Source organism: Cricetulus griseus, chromosome 7 (genome assembly GCF_003668045.3).
Source record: "Cricetulus griseus strain 17A/GY chromosome 7, alternate assembly CriGri-PICRH-1.0, whole genome shotgun sequence".
NCBI lineage: Eukaryota > Metazoa > Chordata > Mammalia > Rodentia > Cricetidae > Cricetulus > Cricetulus griseus.
In genome coordinates this window covers 88641757-88656608 of record NC_048600.1, presented here as the reverse complement: position 1 = coordinate 88656608, position 14852 = coordinate 88641757, and the positions used below count along the sequence as shown (strand labels likewise).

Below are 14852 nucleotides of genomic sequence, written 5' to 3'. Positions count from 1 at the left end.
CACACACACACACACACACACACACACACACACACACACACACGGGAGAGAGATAGGGAAGGGCACCTCCTTTCTGATTCTGGCTTTGGCTAACTAGATGATGGTGAGTCACAGTGGATGTCACTCACCTCCCATGAGGGCCTTCATCCACATAGCTCCCTGCAAAGCTCCACCTCTTTTCTCAGAGGTCACAAAGCACAGGGCCAAATCTTCCAGACGTTGGCCATGATGCGGTCTCTAGCAATGGTCCTGTAAATCTCAGGGGACCTTGCATGGCATATTATAGAACATTTACAGCCATTGTAACTTAGACTTTGGCCAGCTGTGCTGGTGCACACCTTTAATCCAGCACCCAGGAGGTAGAGACAATAGGATTTCTCTGATTTCAAGGCCAGTCTGAACTACATAGTGAGTTCTAGGCCAGTCAGGACTTCCTAGTGAGACCATGCCTCAAAACAACAAAAGCTGCTTCAACTGGGCTAAGTGGAGACAGTGGCACATGCCTGGGGTCTCAGCAACCCAGGAAGCAGCAGAATCACCAGAGTCCAGACATTTGAGGCCATCCTGGGCTACACACACCATAAAACCCTTATGTCAGAACAAAACAAAAGGCTTAGCTGGCTGAAAAAGAAAGGCGTTCAGGAGACATTTTCAGGCTGCAGGAAAGGACTGTACCTGGCAGACTGAGCTTCCATACACTCACGCCTGGAGCTATGAGATTTCAGTGACTTTTCTCCTTTTCAAAAGCCTGTAGTTTTCTACCATGGGTATGTACGTTTTGGCAAGTTCAAAAAAGAAAAAAATTACTCTGTGGCTGTTGAGCTAACCAACCTTGGTACTTAAGGGTCTGCAATAATAAACTACTGCCAATCTATCTGACCACTAATCTGCTACCACAGATCTGCCACCTGGTGACACAGACAGCGACGATCGCCTTGTGCTGCTCACACAGCCTTCCAGCTTCTCCAACCTCTTCCTCAAAGGCTTCTTCTATCTCATAAAGTCATCAGGTGAGCTGGAGAGAGGGATCTCCCATCTGTTACCTGTCCCCGACTTGAAACCACCTGCCCTGACACCTACAGCTTCGTTTTCCTTCTCTCCAGCCAGTGGCTTCTCACCAACATGGGGCTTTTCCCAACAGGCTGAGTTCCCTCAGAGTGGGGACTCCACTCAGACTATCACCTGCACCCTTCTGTACCACAGCTGGATCCAGTTACCCAGGAAATGGCTTAACATTAGGAAGGCTGTGGACTTGATCCCCAGCATGGCCAAAACCCAAACCAAACAAAGCTAAGCAGGAAATGATTACCATGCAGAGGGGCACAGGCCTGGCCAACACTGATGGCCAATGGAGACAAAAGTATGAGGCAGCTGGTGAGCAGACCAGAGAAGAACTCAGTTCCATGCATATGCTCTCCAGGATAAAGGTAGGGTTGTGGGATTCAACCTCTGACCAGGTCTTGGTCACGGGAATAGTCAAGGAAAGAGTCTGACCCTGATGCAAGGGACTCACCAGGTCCACCAAACCTCCCTCACCTCATCATGATCTCGGATTCCCTGTCCAAGGTGACCGATACACTTGGGATGGGCCACAAGTCCTGGTCCTCGCCAAGGAACGTGAAACTAACTAACTCCTCAGGCCACACCTCAAAATGCTGGCTCTGCCCACATCTGCAGAGCATCAAGCTGTATACTAACAGGCACACCCCTGCCTCAGGGGCTTTGTACTTTGCTGGGGCCTTCGTGGGGGGAGACCTCTTCCCAGGTTGAAGCAACTCTGATCACCTACAGAGCTCCATCTTTCCCTCTGCTTAGGCCCCAGCTCCAATACGGCCTTATCAGAAAGTCTTCACAGCCAATCTCTAAATCAAAAGCTGTCTAGTTACCTCCTATCCTTTAATTAACTCTGCAGATTCTCTGCTAAGCACCGAGCCTTTCTTGAGAGCTTATAGCCGGTTGTTTCTTATCTACTTCCCCACCCCCACTATAGTGTAAGCTCCATAACAGCAGGGGGCTTGGCTTATTGGTTGCATCATCCCCTGCCCAAATAGCAGTAGGCCACAGTCAATAGCCATTACATCCAGCCAGGTATGGTGGTTTATGTCTGTAATCACAGCATTTGGGAGGTGGAGACAGGAGGATTGTGGTGAGTTCAAAGCCAGCTTGAACTACATTTTGAGGCTAGTCTGAACCACAGAGACTGATCCCGCCTCAAAACAAAACAAAAAACCCCCCAAATCCCCAAAGTTGTGACATCCGTTATTTGTGAAATGACAGAGAGCTGTCCCATACCCTTCTTGCCTCACCCCATGAAGAGAAAAATCTGAATTTAGCCATAACCTGTCCTGACAAGAACCTTGGCTTGGCTAACTCAATCTGAATCTCTCTTGTGGTAAATGCTATTGGTAACACTACACTAGAGCAGGGAGCGGCGCACTGTGGGAGGGGAGGCAGAAAGGCCAACTAACAGAGTAAGCCGCGGTGCACTGTGGGAGGAGAGGCAGAAAGGCCGACTAACAGAATAAGCCTCGGTAGCCATACTGAGCCATAGGCAACAAGACAATCCAGGGATGTCAAAGGCGGAGTAAAGGAGGTGGAGCAGGCTGGGCAGGGGAGAGGCCAGGAGGGGAGCTATAACGAGGCTGCATCCTGGGCGCCTTCCTGGAGGCTTGGGAAGCACATCGTGTAACACTCCCATTTCCAACGAGTCTTGATTCTGCAATCAAATGTGTCCTCCAGGCAGCAACACCAGGGACAGTGGGCCAATTACAGGAAGAAGAAAGCCACCTGCAGCCCGCCCCTGGCCAGCCTCTGCCCCGCCATTGGATTGGGTGATAAAATGTGCCCCTCGGCAGCATCCTTCTGTCTGACCCCGTGCAGGGCCGCCAGCCTCCCTCCCTCTGCTCAGATTTTCTACTGAAACCACAGGCCTGGGCAGCAACCCCGAGGCCACCTGTGAGTAGAGGAGAGGCTCAGTTCAAAGGAGCACAGTCATTTTCACAGACTGGAGAGAAGACAAAAGAGCAGTCTTCCCACCCCAGGCTCCACCTGCGCTCAGCTTCGGAGAGCAATTTCACCTCCTCGTGTTCGGTTCAGCCTCATTTAAACAGTTCAGATCTCGGAAGCCCGGAGTGTCCACCAGAGATTTTCATTTGCCACGGAATCGATACTGCAAATTTTGTTCCAAAAAAAAAAAAAAAAAAAAAAAAAAGCCAAGTCCAAACCTAAACTTTTCCAAGTGAGAGTGTTGTCCCGTCGTCCCCCCCCCCCCCCCACGCAGAGCCTGTCCTGCCCAGCCTCTTCATGCCTGGGAGGAGGAGACTAAAGGAGACAGCTCTGGGCTTGCACAAGCTATTCAAATGTTGCAGCCTCTGAATCCTCCAGTGACTTGGAGCTAATTAGACCTGGCCTTGTTGTTTGGGGGCTGAAAGTGGGGTTTGCATAGCAACACCGTGGGACTTACATCTTCTCCTGGCTCCAGAAATTTTTTTTTTTTGCAATGCTCTAAAGTTTGCCAGGAGTCTGAAATCCCAGCTAGAGACCAAGACAGTGGAAAGGCTAGAAACCGGGAGTTCGAAGCCAATGGGCAACATGTTGAGGCTTTGTCTCAAGGAAACAGAACAAAAACCTCGAGGATTCCGTGATTTAATCTTATGGCTACAACACAATGTAAAAGTTAAGTTTTCCTGCTAAACTACTGGAGAGATGGCCCAGGGTTTAAGAGCACTGGCTCCTCTTCCAGAGGACCTGGGTTTGATTCCCAGCCCCCACATGGAAGCTCACAGGTGTCTGTAACTCCAGTTCCAAGTAATCATTCATCCTCACTCAGACATACATGCAAGAAAAACACCAATGCACATAAATAAATAAATATTTTTTTAAAAAAGGTTTTGCTGCTAAATTGTTTGTATTTGAGCCTCTATGTAGAGTCGACTACCATTTATTAGTTGGTTATCCATCCCGTGGGTGCACTATACTTTGTGCAGGATGCTGGTTTAGTTGGATCCTGGTAGGAAACAGAGTATCCATGAACTGAGTATTTTTGTTTGTTTTATTTTGTTTTCCAGATAGGGTTTCTCCCCTTTAGCCCTGGATGTCCTGGAACTTATTCTGTAGACCAGGCTGGCCCAGAATTCAGAGCTCTACCTGCCTCTGCTTCCTGAGTGCTGGGATTAAAGGCCCGTGCCACCACCGCCCAGCCTTAGATTGAATGGTTTGATGAGTCTATAAGGTAGGAACAGGGAAGTCAAGAAATCCTGAAGTACACACTGGGGCTGGGGGAGGGAAGGTGCTCTTACTAAACCTAGACACAAAGAACAGCATTGGCAGGAAATGGATGGCAGAGGCAGCCAGGGCCTGCACACAGCTCAGCTCAAGCCTGGACCATTTCAGCTACTAGCAGCCTCCCTTCCATCCCCCCAATTTGCCAGAGGCTTTCTCTAGCAATGGAGACACTGGCTTTGCTCAACCCCAGAACAGGCCAAAAGTAACTGGGCATGAATACTCTCCAGAAGGCATGCTTGGCTCCTGAATACTTGCAGGGGGCTAGGGGAGGGAATATAAACCCACCAGGCTTCCCTGCCTTCCTCTCTGGGTGAGATAAAGGAGATGTATGCTCTCTTTGACTGTACCCCAAAGTTTCCCTGGTGAGTTTAGGTTCTGGATGGCCACAGTGGGAAGCAGTGTGACAAGGCATTTTTTTTTTTTTTTTTTTTTTTTTTTTTTGGCTTCTTGCCTTCTCTCTGTCAGCTCACCACTTGCTCCTGGCACTGCCGGGATCACTTCCCACATAAACTACCTGCTTGAATCTTTTTGGGCTACACTTTTGGGAATATCTGTAGGTGATTTTTCATGTGGGGATACAGTGATGTCATGATGACTGGCTTCTACCTGACCCTAAGCCCATTATTGAACTTAGGCAAGCCAACGTTGTGGAGCAGACTGCAGGGGAGTGAGTGGGTTTAGAAGGAAAATGGAGAAGGTGGTGGCCAGTATTCTCACAGAATCGAAATGACCATTAGGGACAGACAATAGAAAAGTCATTGCTACTAAGTGGGGTAAATGCAAGTGCAGGGAGATACAGGACCCCTCCCTGGTCCAGGGATGTGTTCCCAGGAGGCAGGCAAAGTGTCAGCTGCCCTCTGAAGACTACGAAGTGTAGGGGAAAACAACCGTGAGTGTTCTAGGCAGATTTATTTGTGCAAACCTTTAGAAATGAGGGAGAAACATGATTCAGTAGAATGGAAAGTCGTTGAACAGACCTGGAGTTTAGAGTTCAAAATAGGGAGTGGGGAGAGGAAGCCCAAGTGTGGGGAGGGGGAGGTGAGAGGGCTTGACAGCCAGGCTAGGAAGTCCAGGCCATCCCCTGTGGGAGAAAAATCACTGAAGGTTTTCAAGCTGGTGAGTGACAAGGCATCACATGGTACCCATAAATATGTACAATCTTAATGTGTCAATGAAAAAAATAAATCAGAGAGTGACAAGAGTACATCGCACTGTGGAATCTTGCCACAGTGAAAAGCCTACTTTGGGTGAGGTAGTGGAGGAGGCAGAGAGGCAGCTGGGCTGGGGTGGAGGCTAGGACAACAGCAGAGGAGGTGAAGGGAATCCAGGACTCCACCCCATGATGGCTCTGGGGAGGCCGAAGGGCAGCTCATCACCTGGGACTTAGGGTTCTAGGATTGTGGTGCATGATGATGGGGGAAGAAAGAAAGAGCAGCTTGCTGAGAGACAAGGGTAGGAACACCAGGGAGGCAACAAGTGAGGTCATCTGAGAGTCACTGAGCAGACTGTGGTGGGCATCAGAAGTAGCATATTCTCTGGAATCAGCAAGTAGCTATTGCATATGGGGTGGTTGGAAAGTCCTTTAGAGCCAAGTGTGGGGAGACAGGTTCCAGGCACTACCCAAGGAAGTACCTCAGTGCAGCATGTTGAAGGAGATGAAGCTGAGAAGGTAAGTTGAGAAGAAGCAGCAACAGGCCAGGAGACTGGCAGAGACCCAGGAAGTGGTCTTTATGGAAGTCAGGGGACAGGACAGCCAACAGAGTCAAGGGGCCACAGTGAAAAGAGCAAGTCTAGCTTGAGGAATGACAATGGGGTGGCAAACAAGGATGCTGCTAGCACGGATAACCTCTCACAGACACCAGGAAGGGAGAGCCAGAGCCCAGCAGTCAAACGGTGCAAACTGAAGAGCGGAAACAAGCCCCTCACTTCAGAGCCTACTCCCAGGCTTTATGCTCCTGGGAGAAGGGAGTATTCCCCCTGTTAACACACTAGGGGCCTTCCAGTGTGCAAAACCTTGCTCCGGTAGATCCTACGGGACTCACAAGTCTCTAAACTGGAGAAGCAGGCAGGGAGGTGGAAGGAGGAAGCTCCTCCCTTAGCTGTGACTAGGGCTCCACCTTTATGTTCTACATTCCTGGCTCTGACACTGGGAAACATTAAAGACACTGTTCTACTGCTGAAAGTATTTTGAAGACTATCAATCATGCCATATTAGAAATAGGTAAACTGAGGCTCAAAGAGGAAGAGATGTGCCCAAGGTCCTAGTGAGTCAGTCACAGAGCTGGACCTTCACCCAGTTCCAGGACTCCAACTGTGAAGTTATTCTTCCCACAATTCCATAGTTCCCAGAAAGAAGGGGAACTATGGCCCAAGGCCAAAACCAGGGTTGCCAGAGGGCTGCAGTCAGTTCCTGGGGGGAGAGGGTCAGGAAAGCAAACACGCAGGGTGTTGCTCGCAGCACATGCCATCAAGAGGTGGCGAGTGAGCAGCTGTGCACGGTGCAAGAGCCTCTGTCCTCCAGCATCTTGCCTGCCCAGGCTGTCCCCACACTGGGGACACTGAGTGACCTCCCCAGGCTATATCCCCCTAGATGGGCCAGTCCTTGGTCCATCTCACCACATGTTCCTTCTTCCCAGACAAGTCCATGAATAGAACATTAAAGGCAAAACCTTGCAACAGAAAAAGCAGCTCCCTGGTAGGAGTCGCCCCACTAAATGTCAAACGCAGAGCAAGGCTTCCTGCCTTGTGTGCTTCTCACTAATGGAGGCACCTTGGCCTCCATATCCCATCATCCAATCGCCCTATAAATAAATCATCGTAAGAAGAATGCCAATTTTTCCCCTAGGGCCTCATGAATCTCTCTACATAAGCCTATGTAAAGGCTTCCTTCGCAATCAGCTGGTCATGAGCCCAGAGAGAGCCCTGATCTTTTGGAGGCAGAAGCAACTTTCATACCACCTCCATGGGTTGAGAGTTGGGAGCCCAGCTCTTCCCCTGACTCAGGGAAGACTTTTGCTCTGTTTCCTGTAGACTAATCAAATTGTCACCATGATGCTAGCACCCTCTGGAAAGAAGCCAGTAAACTGCCAAGAGGCTCTGTCTCTGGGGGCTGTAGTGGCCCATCCCCTGGCAGACGTGTGATGAGTCGTGCCCACCCACCCCCTTAGAGGGCGAGCCACACACCCACTCAGCAAGCTTTGTCCCCAACATGTGGCACACAACCGCACTGGCCCTCCCACTCCTGGGGCCCCCAAATGAGTGGCTCACCATCCTGCCGTGGCATCAAGCCATGCTAGTGGATGGGAGCGTGGGCGCTAACATCTGTGCCAGGGCACTTGGGGTGTGCTGCTTTGCAACAGTGGAACCCTGACTTGCACACTCTGAGAGCCTGTGGCATGCTTGCCAGGTGTGTTTCTACACACACACACACACACACACACACACACACACACACACACCACATTGTCCCAACCCTCTAGCTGTGCCAGCACAGAAGCCCCCAGAGTGATTCTTGTGAATCAGATAGCAGGGGCTGTTTGCAGTTTTGTCTCCAAACTTCGATGACTGATGAGGCAGTGATCACAGGCTCAGAAGCGCCCATTGTATCTGTTGGATCAGATGCCTCCTCAACTGAGTGGAAGGAAGCCTTCCCTCTGAAGTGGGATTTCACTCCTCCACACCCCAAGACTCAGCTAGACTCCGCCTTGCTTCGTGTGGCTATTTGCTGTGGCTGAAAGGGGACAGAACCATCTGAGTCCTGCAGGTGTCGTCCTGGCTGGTACTATGGCTGGACCATAAAGAGAAAAGCCAGTACAGGTGGAAGCATTTGTCTTAATCAGCCTGCCAACCACCTGGCCTGCACGCTGCTCCAGAGACAATCCACACACCATGGTGGGTGTGGCTGTTTTGGCCAGTCCTGTTAGCCTGGAAGGGGTGCCAGGGAGACAGCCACTGGGGAGGGCTAAGAGTGTTTGACCGGCCCACGTATGCTATGGTCTTGGGCCTTTCTCGAGAATATGAAGCAGACTGGAGAACTCCTGGCCAACCATCCCACATCTGCTGGCAATAAAGAAGTCAGAGCAGCAGCAGCAGCAGAGGAAAAGGACGGGCCCACCCAGACTCAAAGGGTGACATCAAATAGAAGATACAGGAGACAGAGGTTCAGGACTCTGGATCTCAGCCACAGAGCTTTCTGGGGGAAACTACCAGGACACAAATGACTCATTAGCACCCCACAAAACAAATGTCATAGAAATCTAGACGGGTGGGCACATGAGATGGTGGAGCTTAGGGGTTGAGAGGGTGAAAAAGAGTGTGGGCTCCTCACAGAAGCTTGAACTACAGCCTGATGCATCAGGAGGCTATCTGGGATACATGGGCCCAAGTACTACATGAATCTGCCTGTGCCTCAGTTTCTCCTTTTTATTCTTATTTTAATTATGCATCTCTGTGTGTGGGGGGGGTATGTATATGTGAGTAGTACAGGTGCCTGCAGAGGCCAGAAGGTGTCAGATCCCCTGAAGTTGGAGTTACAGGTGGCTGTGAGCTGTCTGGTGTAGGTGCTGGAAACTGAACTCAAGTCCTCTGCAAAGCAGCATTTGCTCTTAACCAGGGAATTGTCTCTCTACCCCCAGTTTCCTCACCTCGAAAGTGAGAATAAACACAGCAGGATCTTGTTGGTAACTGTGGGGATGGTATGGTGTCAGGCACTTAGCTTAGCCCACAATAAGTATTAAGCAGATATGAACAGCTATTGTCAGAGGAAGGAGAGTGGTTGGCATAAGTGGAGCCAAGTGAGTTAGGAAGAATAATCCATGCCTCGATGTCCACTTCCTGGTGGCATCTAAATCTCTTCCTAGCTTTCTCTTAGTATGTTCTGGAGATCCAAGGTGGCTTTGCCTTGCTCTACGAGGACTAACCTAGTCAGGCCTCCTTGCTCTGTCCATCAGTATCTAAGAAGGCAGCTGCACCTGGGTGCTAGCTTAAGCATTCCAGCATGAGGGCTCCCTCCCTCATCCCTATCCATGACTTGCTTCTTTTCTGTTTCACTATTTCCTTCCCATACCATTGGTGATAGACCCAACATCTCATGCATAGTACTAGATAAATGCTCTACCACTGAGCCACATCCCCAGCTGTGTGTGTGTGTGTGTGTCTGTGTGTGTGTGTGTGTATGTGTGTGTGTGTGTCTGTGTGTGTGTGTGTGTGTGTCTGTGTGTGTGTCTGTGTATGTGTGTGTGTGTGTGTGTGTTTGTCTGTGTGTGTGTGTGTGTGTGTGGCATGTGTATGTGTCTAACTATGCAGTCTATACTGACCTTGAACTCTCAACTCTCATGGCTCAGCCTTCTGATGCCAGGTTATATCCTCGTGCCACAATACCCCAACTAGCTCCCTGACTCACTTCTATCCAGGGTGGCCTGACCATCACACTCCGAAGAAAGGGCTGCTTCCGGCACTCAGTGCTGAGGTCCTGCCTTCTGCTGTCCCTGGAGGCTCTGTTCCCGTTTTGCCAGCTATTTTGCTTCCTTGGCCATCTGTTCCCTCCCTGTCATCTCCTCTCTGCTTTAACCTTAACCACTACTTCACTGCAGATGGTACCAAACAGACCGGTTCTTGACATCCTTCATGATGCCTGCTCCCTCCTCAGCTCATCGGCATGAACTGCTCTGTCCTTTCTCAGGCCCCATCCCAGAGGTGGATTCACCCCCACAGGCTCCCCCTACTTAGGTCCCATCTATTGGCAACTCTGCTCAGGTTAAGAGGGCAAACACCTACCCTTTCCTGTCTTTTCCTAATGAGACGTCCTCTTGTCAGACTTAGCCAAGAACCTCTAAGCATATCTGCTATGGTTCTCCACTGGTCTCCATAGTAGGGTTGAACCCTCTGAAGGGCTAGAGGCTAGAATGTGGAGCAGAACCTCAGAGATCTAGGGCTCTCCTACAGTGAAGGGACAGTATCCATGCTGGGGGTTTGGGTCCTAGACCATTCCCTATAGAAAACGGACCTAAAGGAATTTTCCCTAAGGTGTCATGACAAGACCTGGATCAAACACCCTCTCTACCTTGTCCAAGCTCATCACTGTCCTTAACTCACTTCTTGCTGGGCATGGTAGCACTTGCCTTTAACCCAGGACTCTGGGAGGCGGAGACAAGTAGATTTCTGAGTTCAAGGCCATCTTCATGTACATAGTGAGTTCCAGAACAACTAGGGCTACACAGTGAGACCCTGTCTCGAAACAACAATAACACGAAACAAACAGAAACCCCGTACCTTACTTCTGGCTGCGGATGAGGCCATGCCTCACTGACTTTACTTAGCAACCTCCTCTGCCTTTCCTCTCTGCCAGGGTGTCCCTAAAACTTCTCTTAGCCTTTCTCTCTAGCATAAGGACCAGGAACTATGGGAAAAGGCACAGTCCCCAAGGGACTGGTGATAAAGGAAGCATTTTGGTGAGGTTGGTTCCACCAGGCTGAATCCCTGAATTGGGACAGAAAGAGGAGACGTTGAAATTCCAATTCTGTGGCTGGATTTGGACTAAAAAAAGGCAAATATCTCAGCTCTCTCTAGAAAATATCTCCTATTCCCCCTCCCCACATCTTTCCCACAGCAGAAAAGAGTATCGTGACCATCCATGAAACATTTTCTTTCCTCTTTTCCATTTGGGGCAAAGAAGATCCATGTTGCCACAATTCTGGGTCCTCCTGTTCCCACAGGGATGAAGGGATGGAGCCATTCATACCTGCCTTGGGGAGATTCTCACATCAAAGGAAACTCTGTAGAATCCACCAGCCACCTGACAGCACCATTTCTCCATCTGCTTCCCTTCTTCTCACAGAGGAGAAGCCCACTCAGCTACCAGGCCAGCCCATCTAGATATGGACACCAGGAGAACAAAAGCATCTTACTGGGTTGCAGGCCTTAATCTAGAACTTGCTGAATTATTTAGGGATAGCATTAACTTATAAACGAGTGTGTTTGACTGATTTTGTGGTTGATGTACAGATAAATTCTAATGAAAGACAGCTACACGATTTTAAATTATTAATTAGACTGCCACTTAACAAAGCCTATTTGGCACTCTATTTCCTTGCTTAACAAGACAAAAACTTTAAAGAAAGGGCTCTGTATTAGCCCAGGGGCTCTTGATTTGCATTCTGTTTTTATAGCTCTAAAAATGAAAACCATAGATCCTGACCTTAAGCTCACAACTCTGGAACAGCAAAACCCCCAGCAGGCCAACCTTCCTTCCTGAAGAATGCTGGATGGCTCAGGGCCTTGGTTGCCCTGATACCTCTCATCTCTCTTGACCAGAGGCTTGCTTTTTATATCCCTGGTGCTGTCAGGGAAAACTATGAGCTGGAAATACCAGCAGAGCAGCTGTTGAAACCTTCAGATACCAGCACTGTCAGCAGCTGGCTTTCACTGGGGTACTTTGGTTCACATAGTGATGGTCAGTGGAGTCCATTTGTTAAGAGATAGCTCTCCCAATCCCAAGAAGGTCTGACAAATAGCTTTACTAGGACAATCAGAGAGATGACTTTCATGGTCTAGGGCCTGTTCTTTCCCTGTCTAGGAAGAGAACTTTTTCCTTTCTTCAAATCATCTTCCAAATCATAAACTATTAAACTCACCCAGGTCTAGGACCCCATGTTGGATTTGGCATCAGCTAGGCAACCCCCTTCTCAAATAAACCTGTAAACCTTGCTGTTTGGAGCCTTTGGGAACAATTTCACAAACAGAAACTTCAATGGTCACTTCCCTCGGCATTTGCCCTAGGTACATTTTGGCTTTCGGCACACACCTACAATCCGCACAAGGCATCTGAGCATCTTCCACGTGTGCAGAAGAGACAAATCCATGGTATCCAATCAGTGGCCCAATGAGAAAATTGCCCAGGAAAGGGCCAAAACAAAAGTCATTTGCTCACACAGTGTCCCAGGAGCAGGCTGCAGGCCACCCACGCCCCACTCAGCCTTGGCGAGGGCTTCTCTGCTCTGTTTCCCTCAAACCAACCCAGGTGTGAACTTCAATTGATGGAATCTCTCTAGCTAACCTCTTATGCACACGAAAGGAAAAACAGCCCAAGTGGCAAGCACACGTGACTACCAAGCCTCCAGTGGCCACCTCTGGAGCAGGAAAAGGAGCCTTCTCCCAGAGAGCATCCCCCAGAATGCAATGGGGCTTATCTAAGAACTGGGCTTCTGGCTAGCAAGGATACCAAAGGGCTGCTGGAGCCTCCCCGGGCACCTAAACCATATAAATAAAGTGTGTGGGCTGCTTTGTGGCTCATTCTTAACTGTAAACTGCCAAAAGACAAAAGACCAAAAGGGAAATGAGATGTCAGTTCTTTCCCATTATCTCCATCACAGACCTGCAGCCCAGACATGGCAGCCTTTTAAAAATGCCTAGGAAGCCTTCCCCACTACAGCGAGTCTACATGCTCTACGCCCAGGCTTTTCAGACTTCACTGTCTTCGGCTCTGTAAAATCACCTTCCCGTGCAGACACACTGGCCAGTACTCCAGCACTGCTGAGTGGCTGAATGACTTTCTGTGTCTTTCTGCAGGGAAAGGAACTGGGGTGTCAACAGCAAAGCGGTTCCTCTAACTACTGCAGAGACTTGCCCCACACACCACAGCGAAAGGCAGCCTGTCGCCCCCCTCTCCGCACCGTACCGATCCACGTGGAGGGCAAAGTCATACACAAGTTTGTGACTGTTCTTATACCGTGGAGCAACCATGCCTCCACGGTTGCATGAGGCTGGACCACCACTCAGCCTTCCTGTTCATGCGGAAGGCGTGGCTTCTTCACCCACCTGTCTGACCTGCTTATCCTGCTCTCTCCCATCATCGGGTATCTGCTTCTGTCCGCCCATCATGGGGCTTCGCTTCCCCCACCTCTACCACCTCCCCCTGCCCGTTTTCTCCTTCCCCATCCTGCTGTGAGGTCAGAATCCTGTGCTTACGACACCTCGGTCTGTTGCCATGGAAACAGGGGCGGATTAAGGCTGGAGCGCGGAGCGCAGGGATCAGGCCCCTCCGCTACCTGAGCTCCCTCCTCAGCTGGCTCCCGCAGGGCGGGAGCAGCCAGCGGCAGACACCAAGGCTCAGCAGCCGCCGGGCCCAGGCTAGGGACAAGGGGGTCCCAGAGGGGCGCCACAGCCAGCCCACTGGGGTCTCGGAGCAAAGAGACACATGCAAAGGCGGGGAGCGGAGGGTGACCGGTCCGCGGGCTCACGTGTGGTCACCTGCCTTTTCTGGACCGAAGGGACAGCACCCAGAACGGCAACCACGTGGGGGCGCGGCAGGACTTCCCCGGCACCCGCGCCAACTTTGCTGCGCTCCTGCTGCCGGGGAGTCTGGGCGAGGTGGTCGCCGAGCCCGTCAAGTTGAGCCTGGCTCCGGCCGCGCACACTGCCAGCACGGCCTTCCCTGTCGCGTCCCTCTGATCCAGGCATTAGGAAACTTTGAGGAACCAGACTTCTGGCGCTTGCCACTCCCCACCCTCGGTCCCTGAGTGCTCAGGGCTTGTCCCTGGGGATAAGGCTAGGATGCTAGGAAGATACCGAGTTAGGACCCACGGTGCGTGCCGGGGTTGCGCGGTGACTGACCGCTGACTGTACTCGAGTGCGGGTGGTACCCGGAGCTGAAGCAGCAGAAGCAGGGGTGGGTGCCCGTGCAAGGGTTGGAGCCTGCAAGTGCAAAACTTTATAATGGCAAAGCAAAGGTCCCAGGAGGCCAGCTCCCTTTTTTACTGTCTTTGAGACAGACCCCTGAGGCCTGGCCACTCGATCCATGAACAACCCCCCGTGTCTCGCAACAGGCCACCAACGGGATCTCAGCTCAAGCAGCAGGCGCACAGCGGGTGCCTGTGACAAAAGCCAGCCAGCTAGCGGGGGGCTGTTTTCGGGACCCATTTCCCCGGCGCTCGACGGTTCCGGGGACTTGAGGCTCTGCCCGGTTCCATTCAACTCCAACTTGCTCCTACGGTTCTCACTCACCTTTGCGAAGCATGTTGGCCGCGGGGCCGCCGCTCCGAGGTCGGCCTAGGCGCGCTCCCTCCCGGGGTCCAGATTCAAATCCCTGGGCGCCAGCTGCAGCTAATCCGAGCGCGTCGAGGCGGGGGCAAGCCGGGAATCCGCTTGTGCCCGGCTACCCGGTCCCGCAGGGGCATGGTGAGCCTGAGCCCGGCGCCCAGGGCACCGGCGCCCGCTAGCAACCGCGGCGCTGCCAACCAACCCCGTGCGCTCTCTCAGCCCCGGGGCGAGTGGCTTGCTCCGCCGAGCAGGCGGCCTGATTGTGCCGCCCCAAACACTTTGCAAGGCGGTTTTGAGGGGGGACGCCGCCCCCTGGCCGGCCGGCCGGCCGATGTCCCCTCTTCCCCGCCCCCTCGGGCAGCGGCTGCTGCAAAAGGGCGCTCGCTCGCTCAGCCCAGCTCCGGGGAAAGCGCCCGGCGCGCGTTTGCAGGACCGAGCGATCCGCCGAGCGGGGCGCCTCCCTTCCTCCCCCCGGCTTCCCCCACCTCTCTTCCTCCCTCCCTCCTTCCCTCCCTCGCTCTTCAAGCTCCCTC

General features: G+C 51.7%; 1 protein-coding gene across 1 annotated transcript in view; it reads right to left on the bottom strand.

Moving 5' to 3' along the window:
• Rtn4rl1 (reticulon 4 receptor like 1) overlaps positions 1-14779 on the bottom strand; it is a 75659-nt gene extending 60880 nt beyond the window's left edge. Inside the window, exon 1 of the mRNA XM_027426756.2 lies at positions 14284-14779. Coding sequence (XP_027282557.1) covers positions 14284-14296 — 13 coding nt within the window. The 5' untranslated portion in view covers positions 14297-14779. The remainder of the gene's footprint in view (positions 1-14283) is intronic.
• Between the last annotated feature and the right edge of the window lie 73 nt (positions 14780-14852).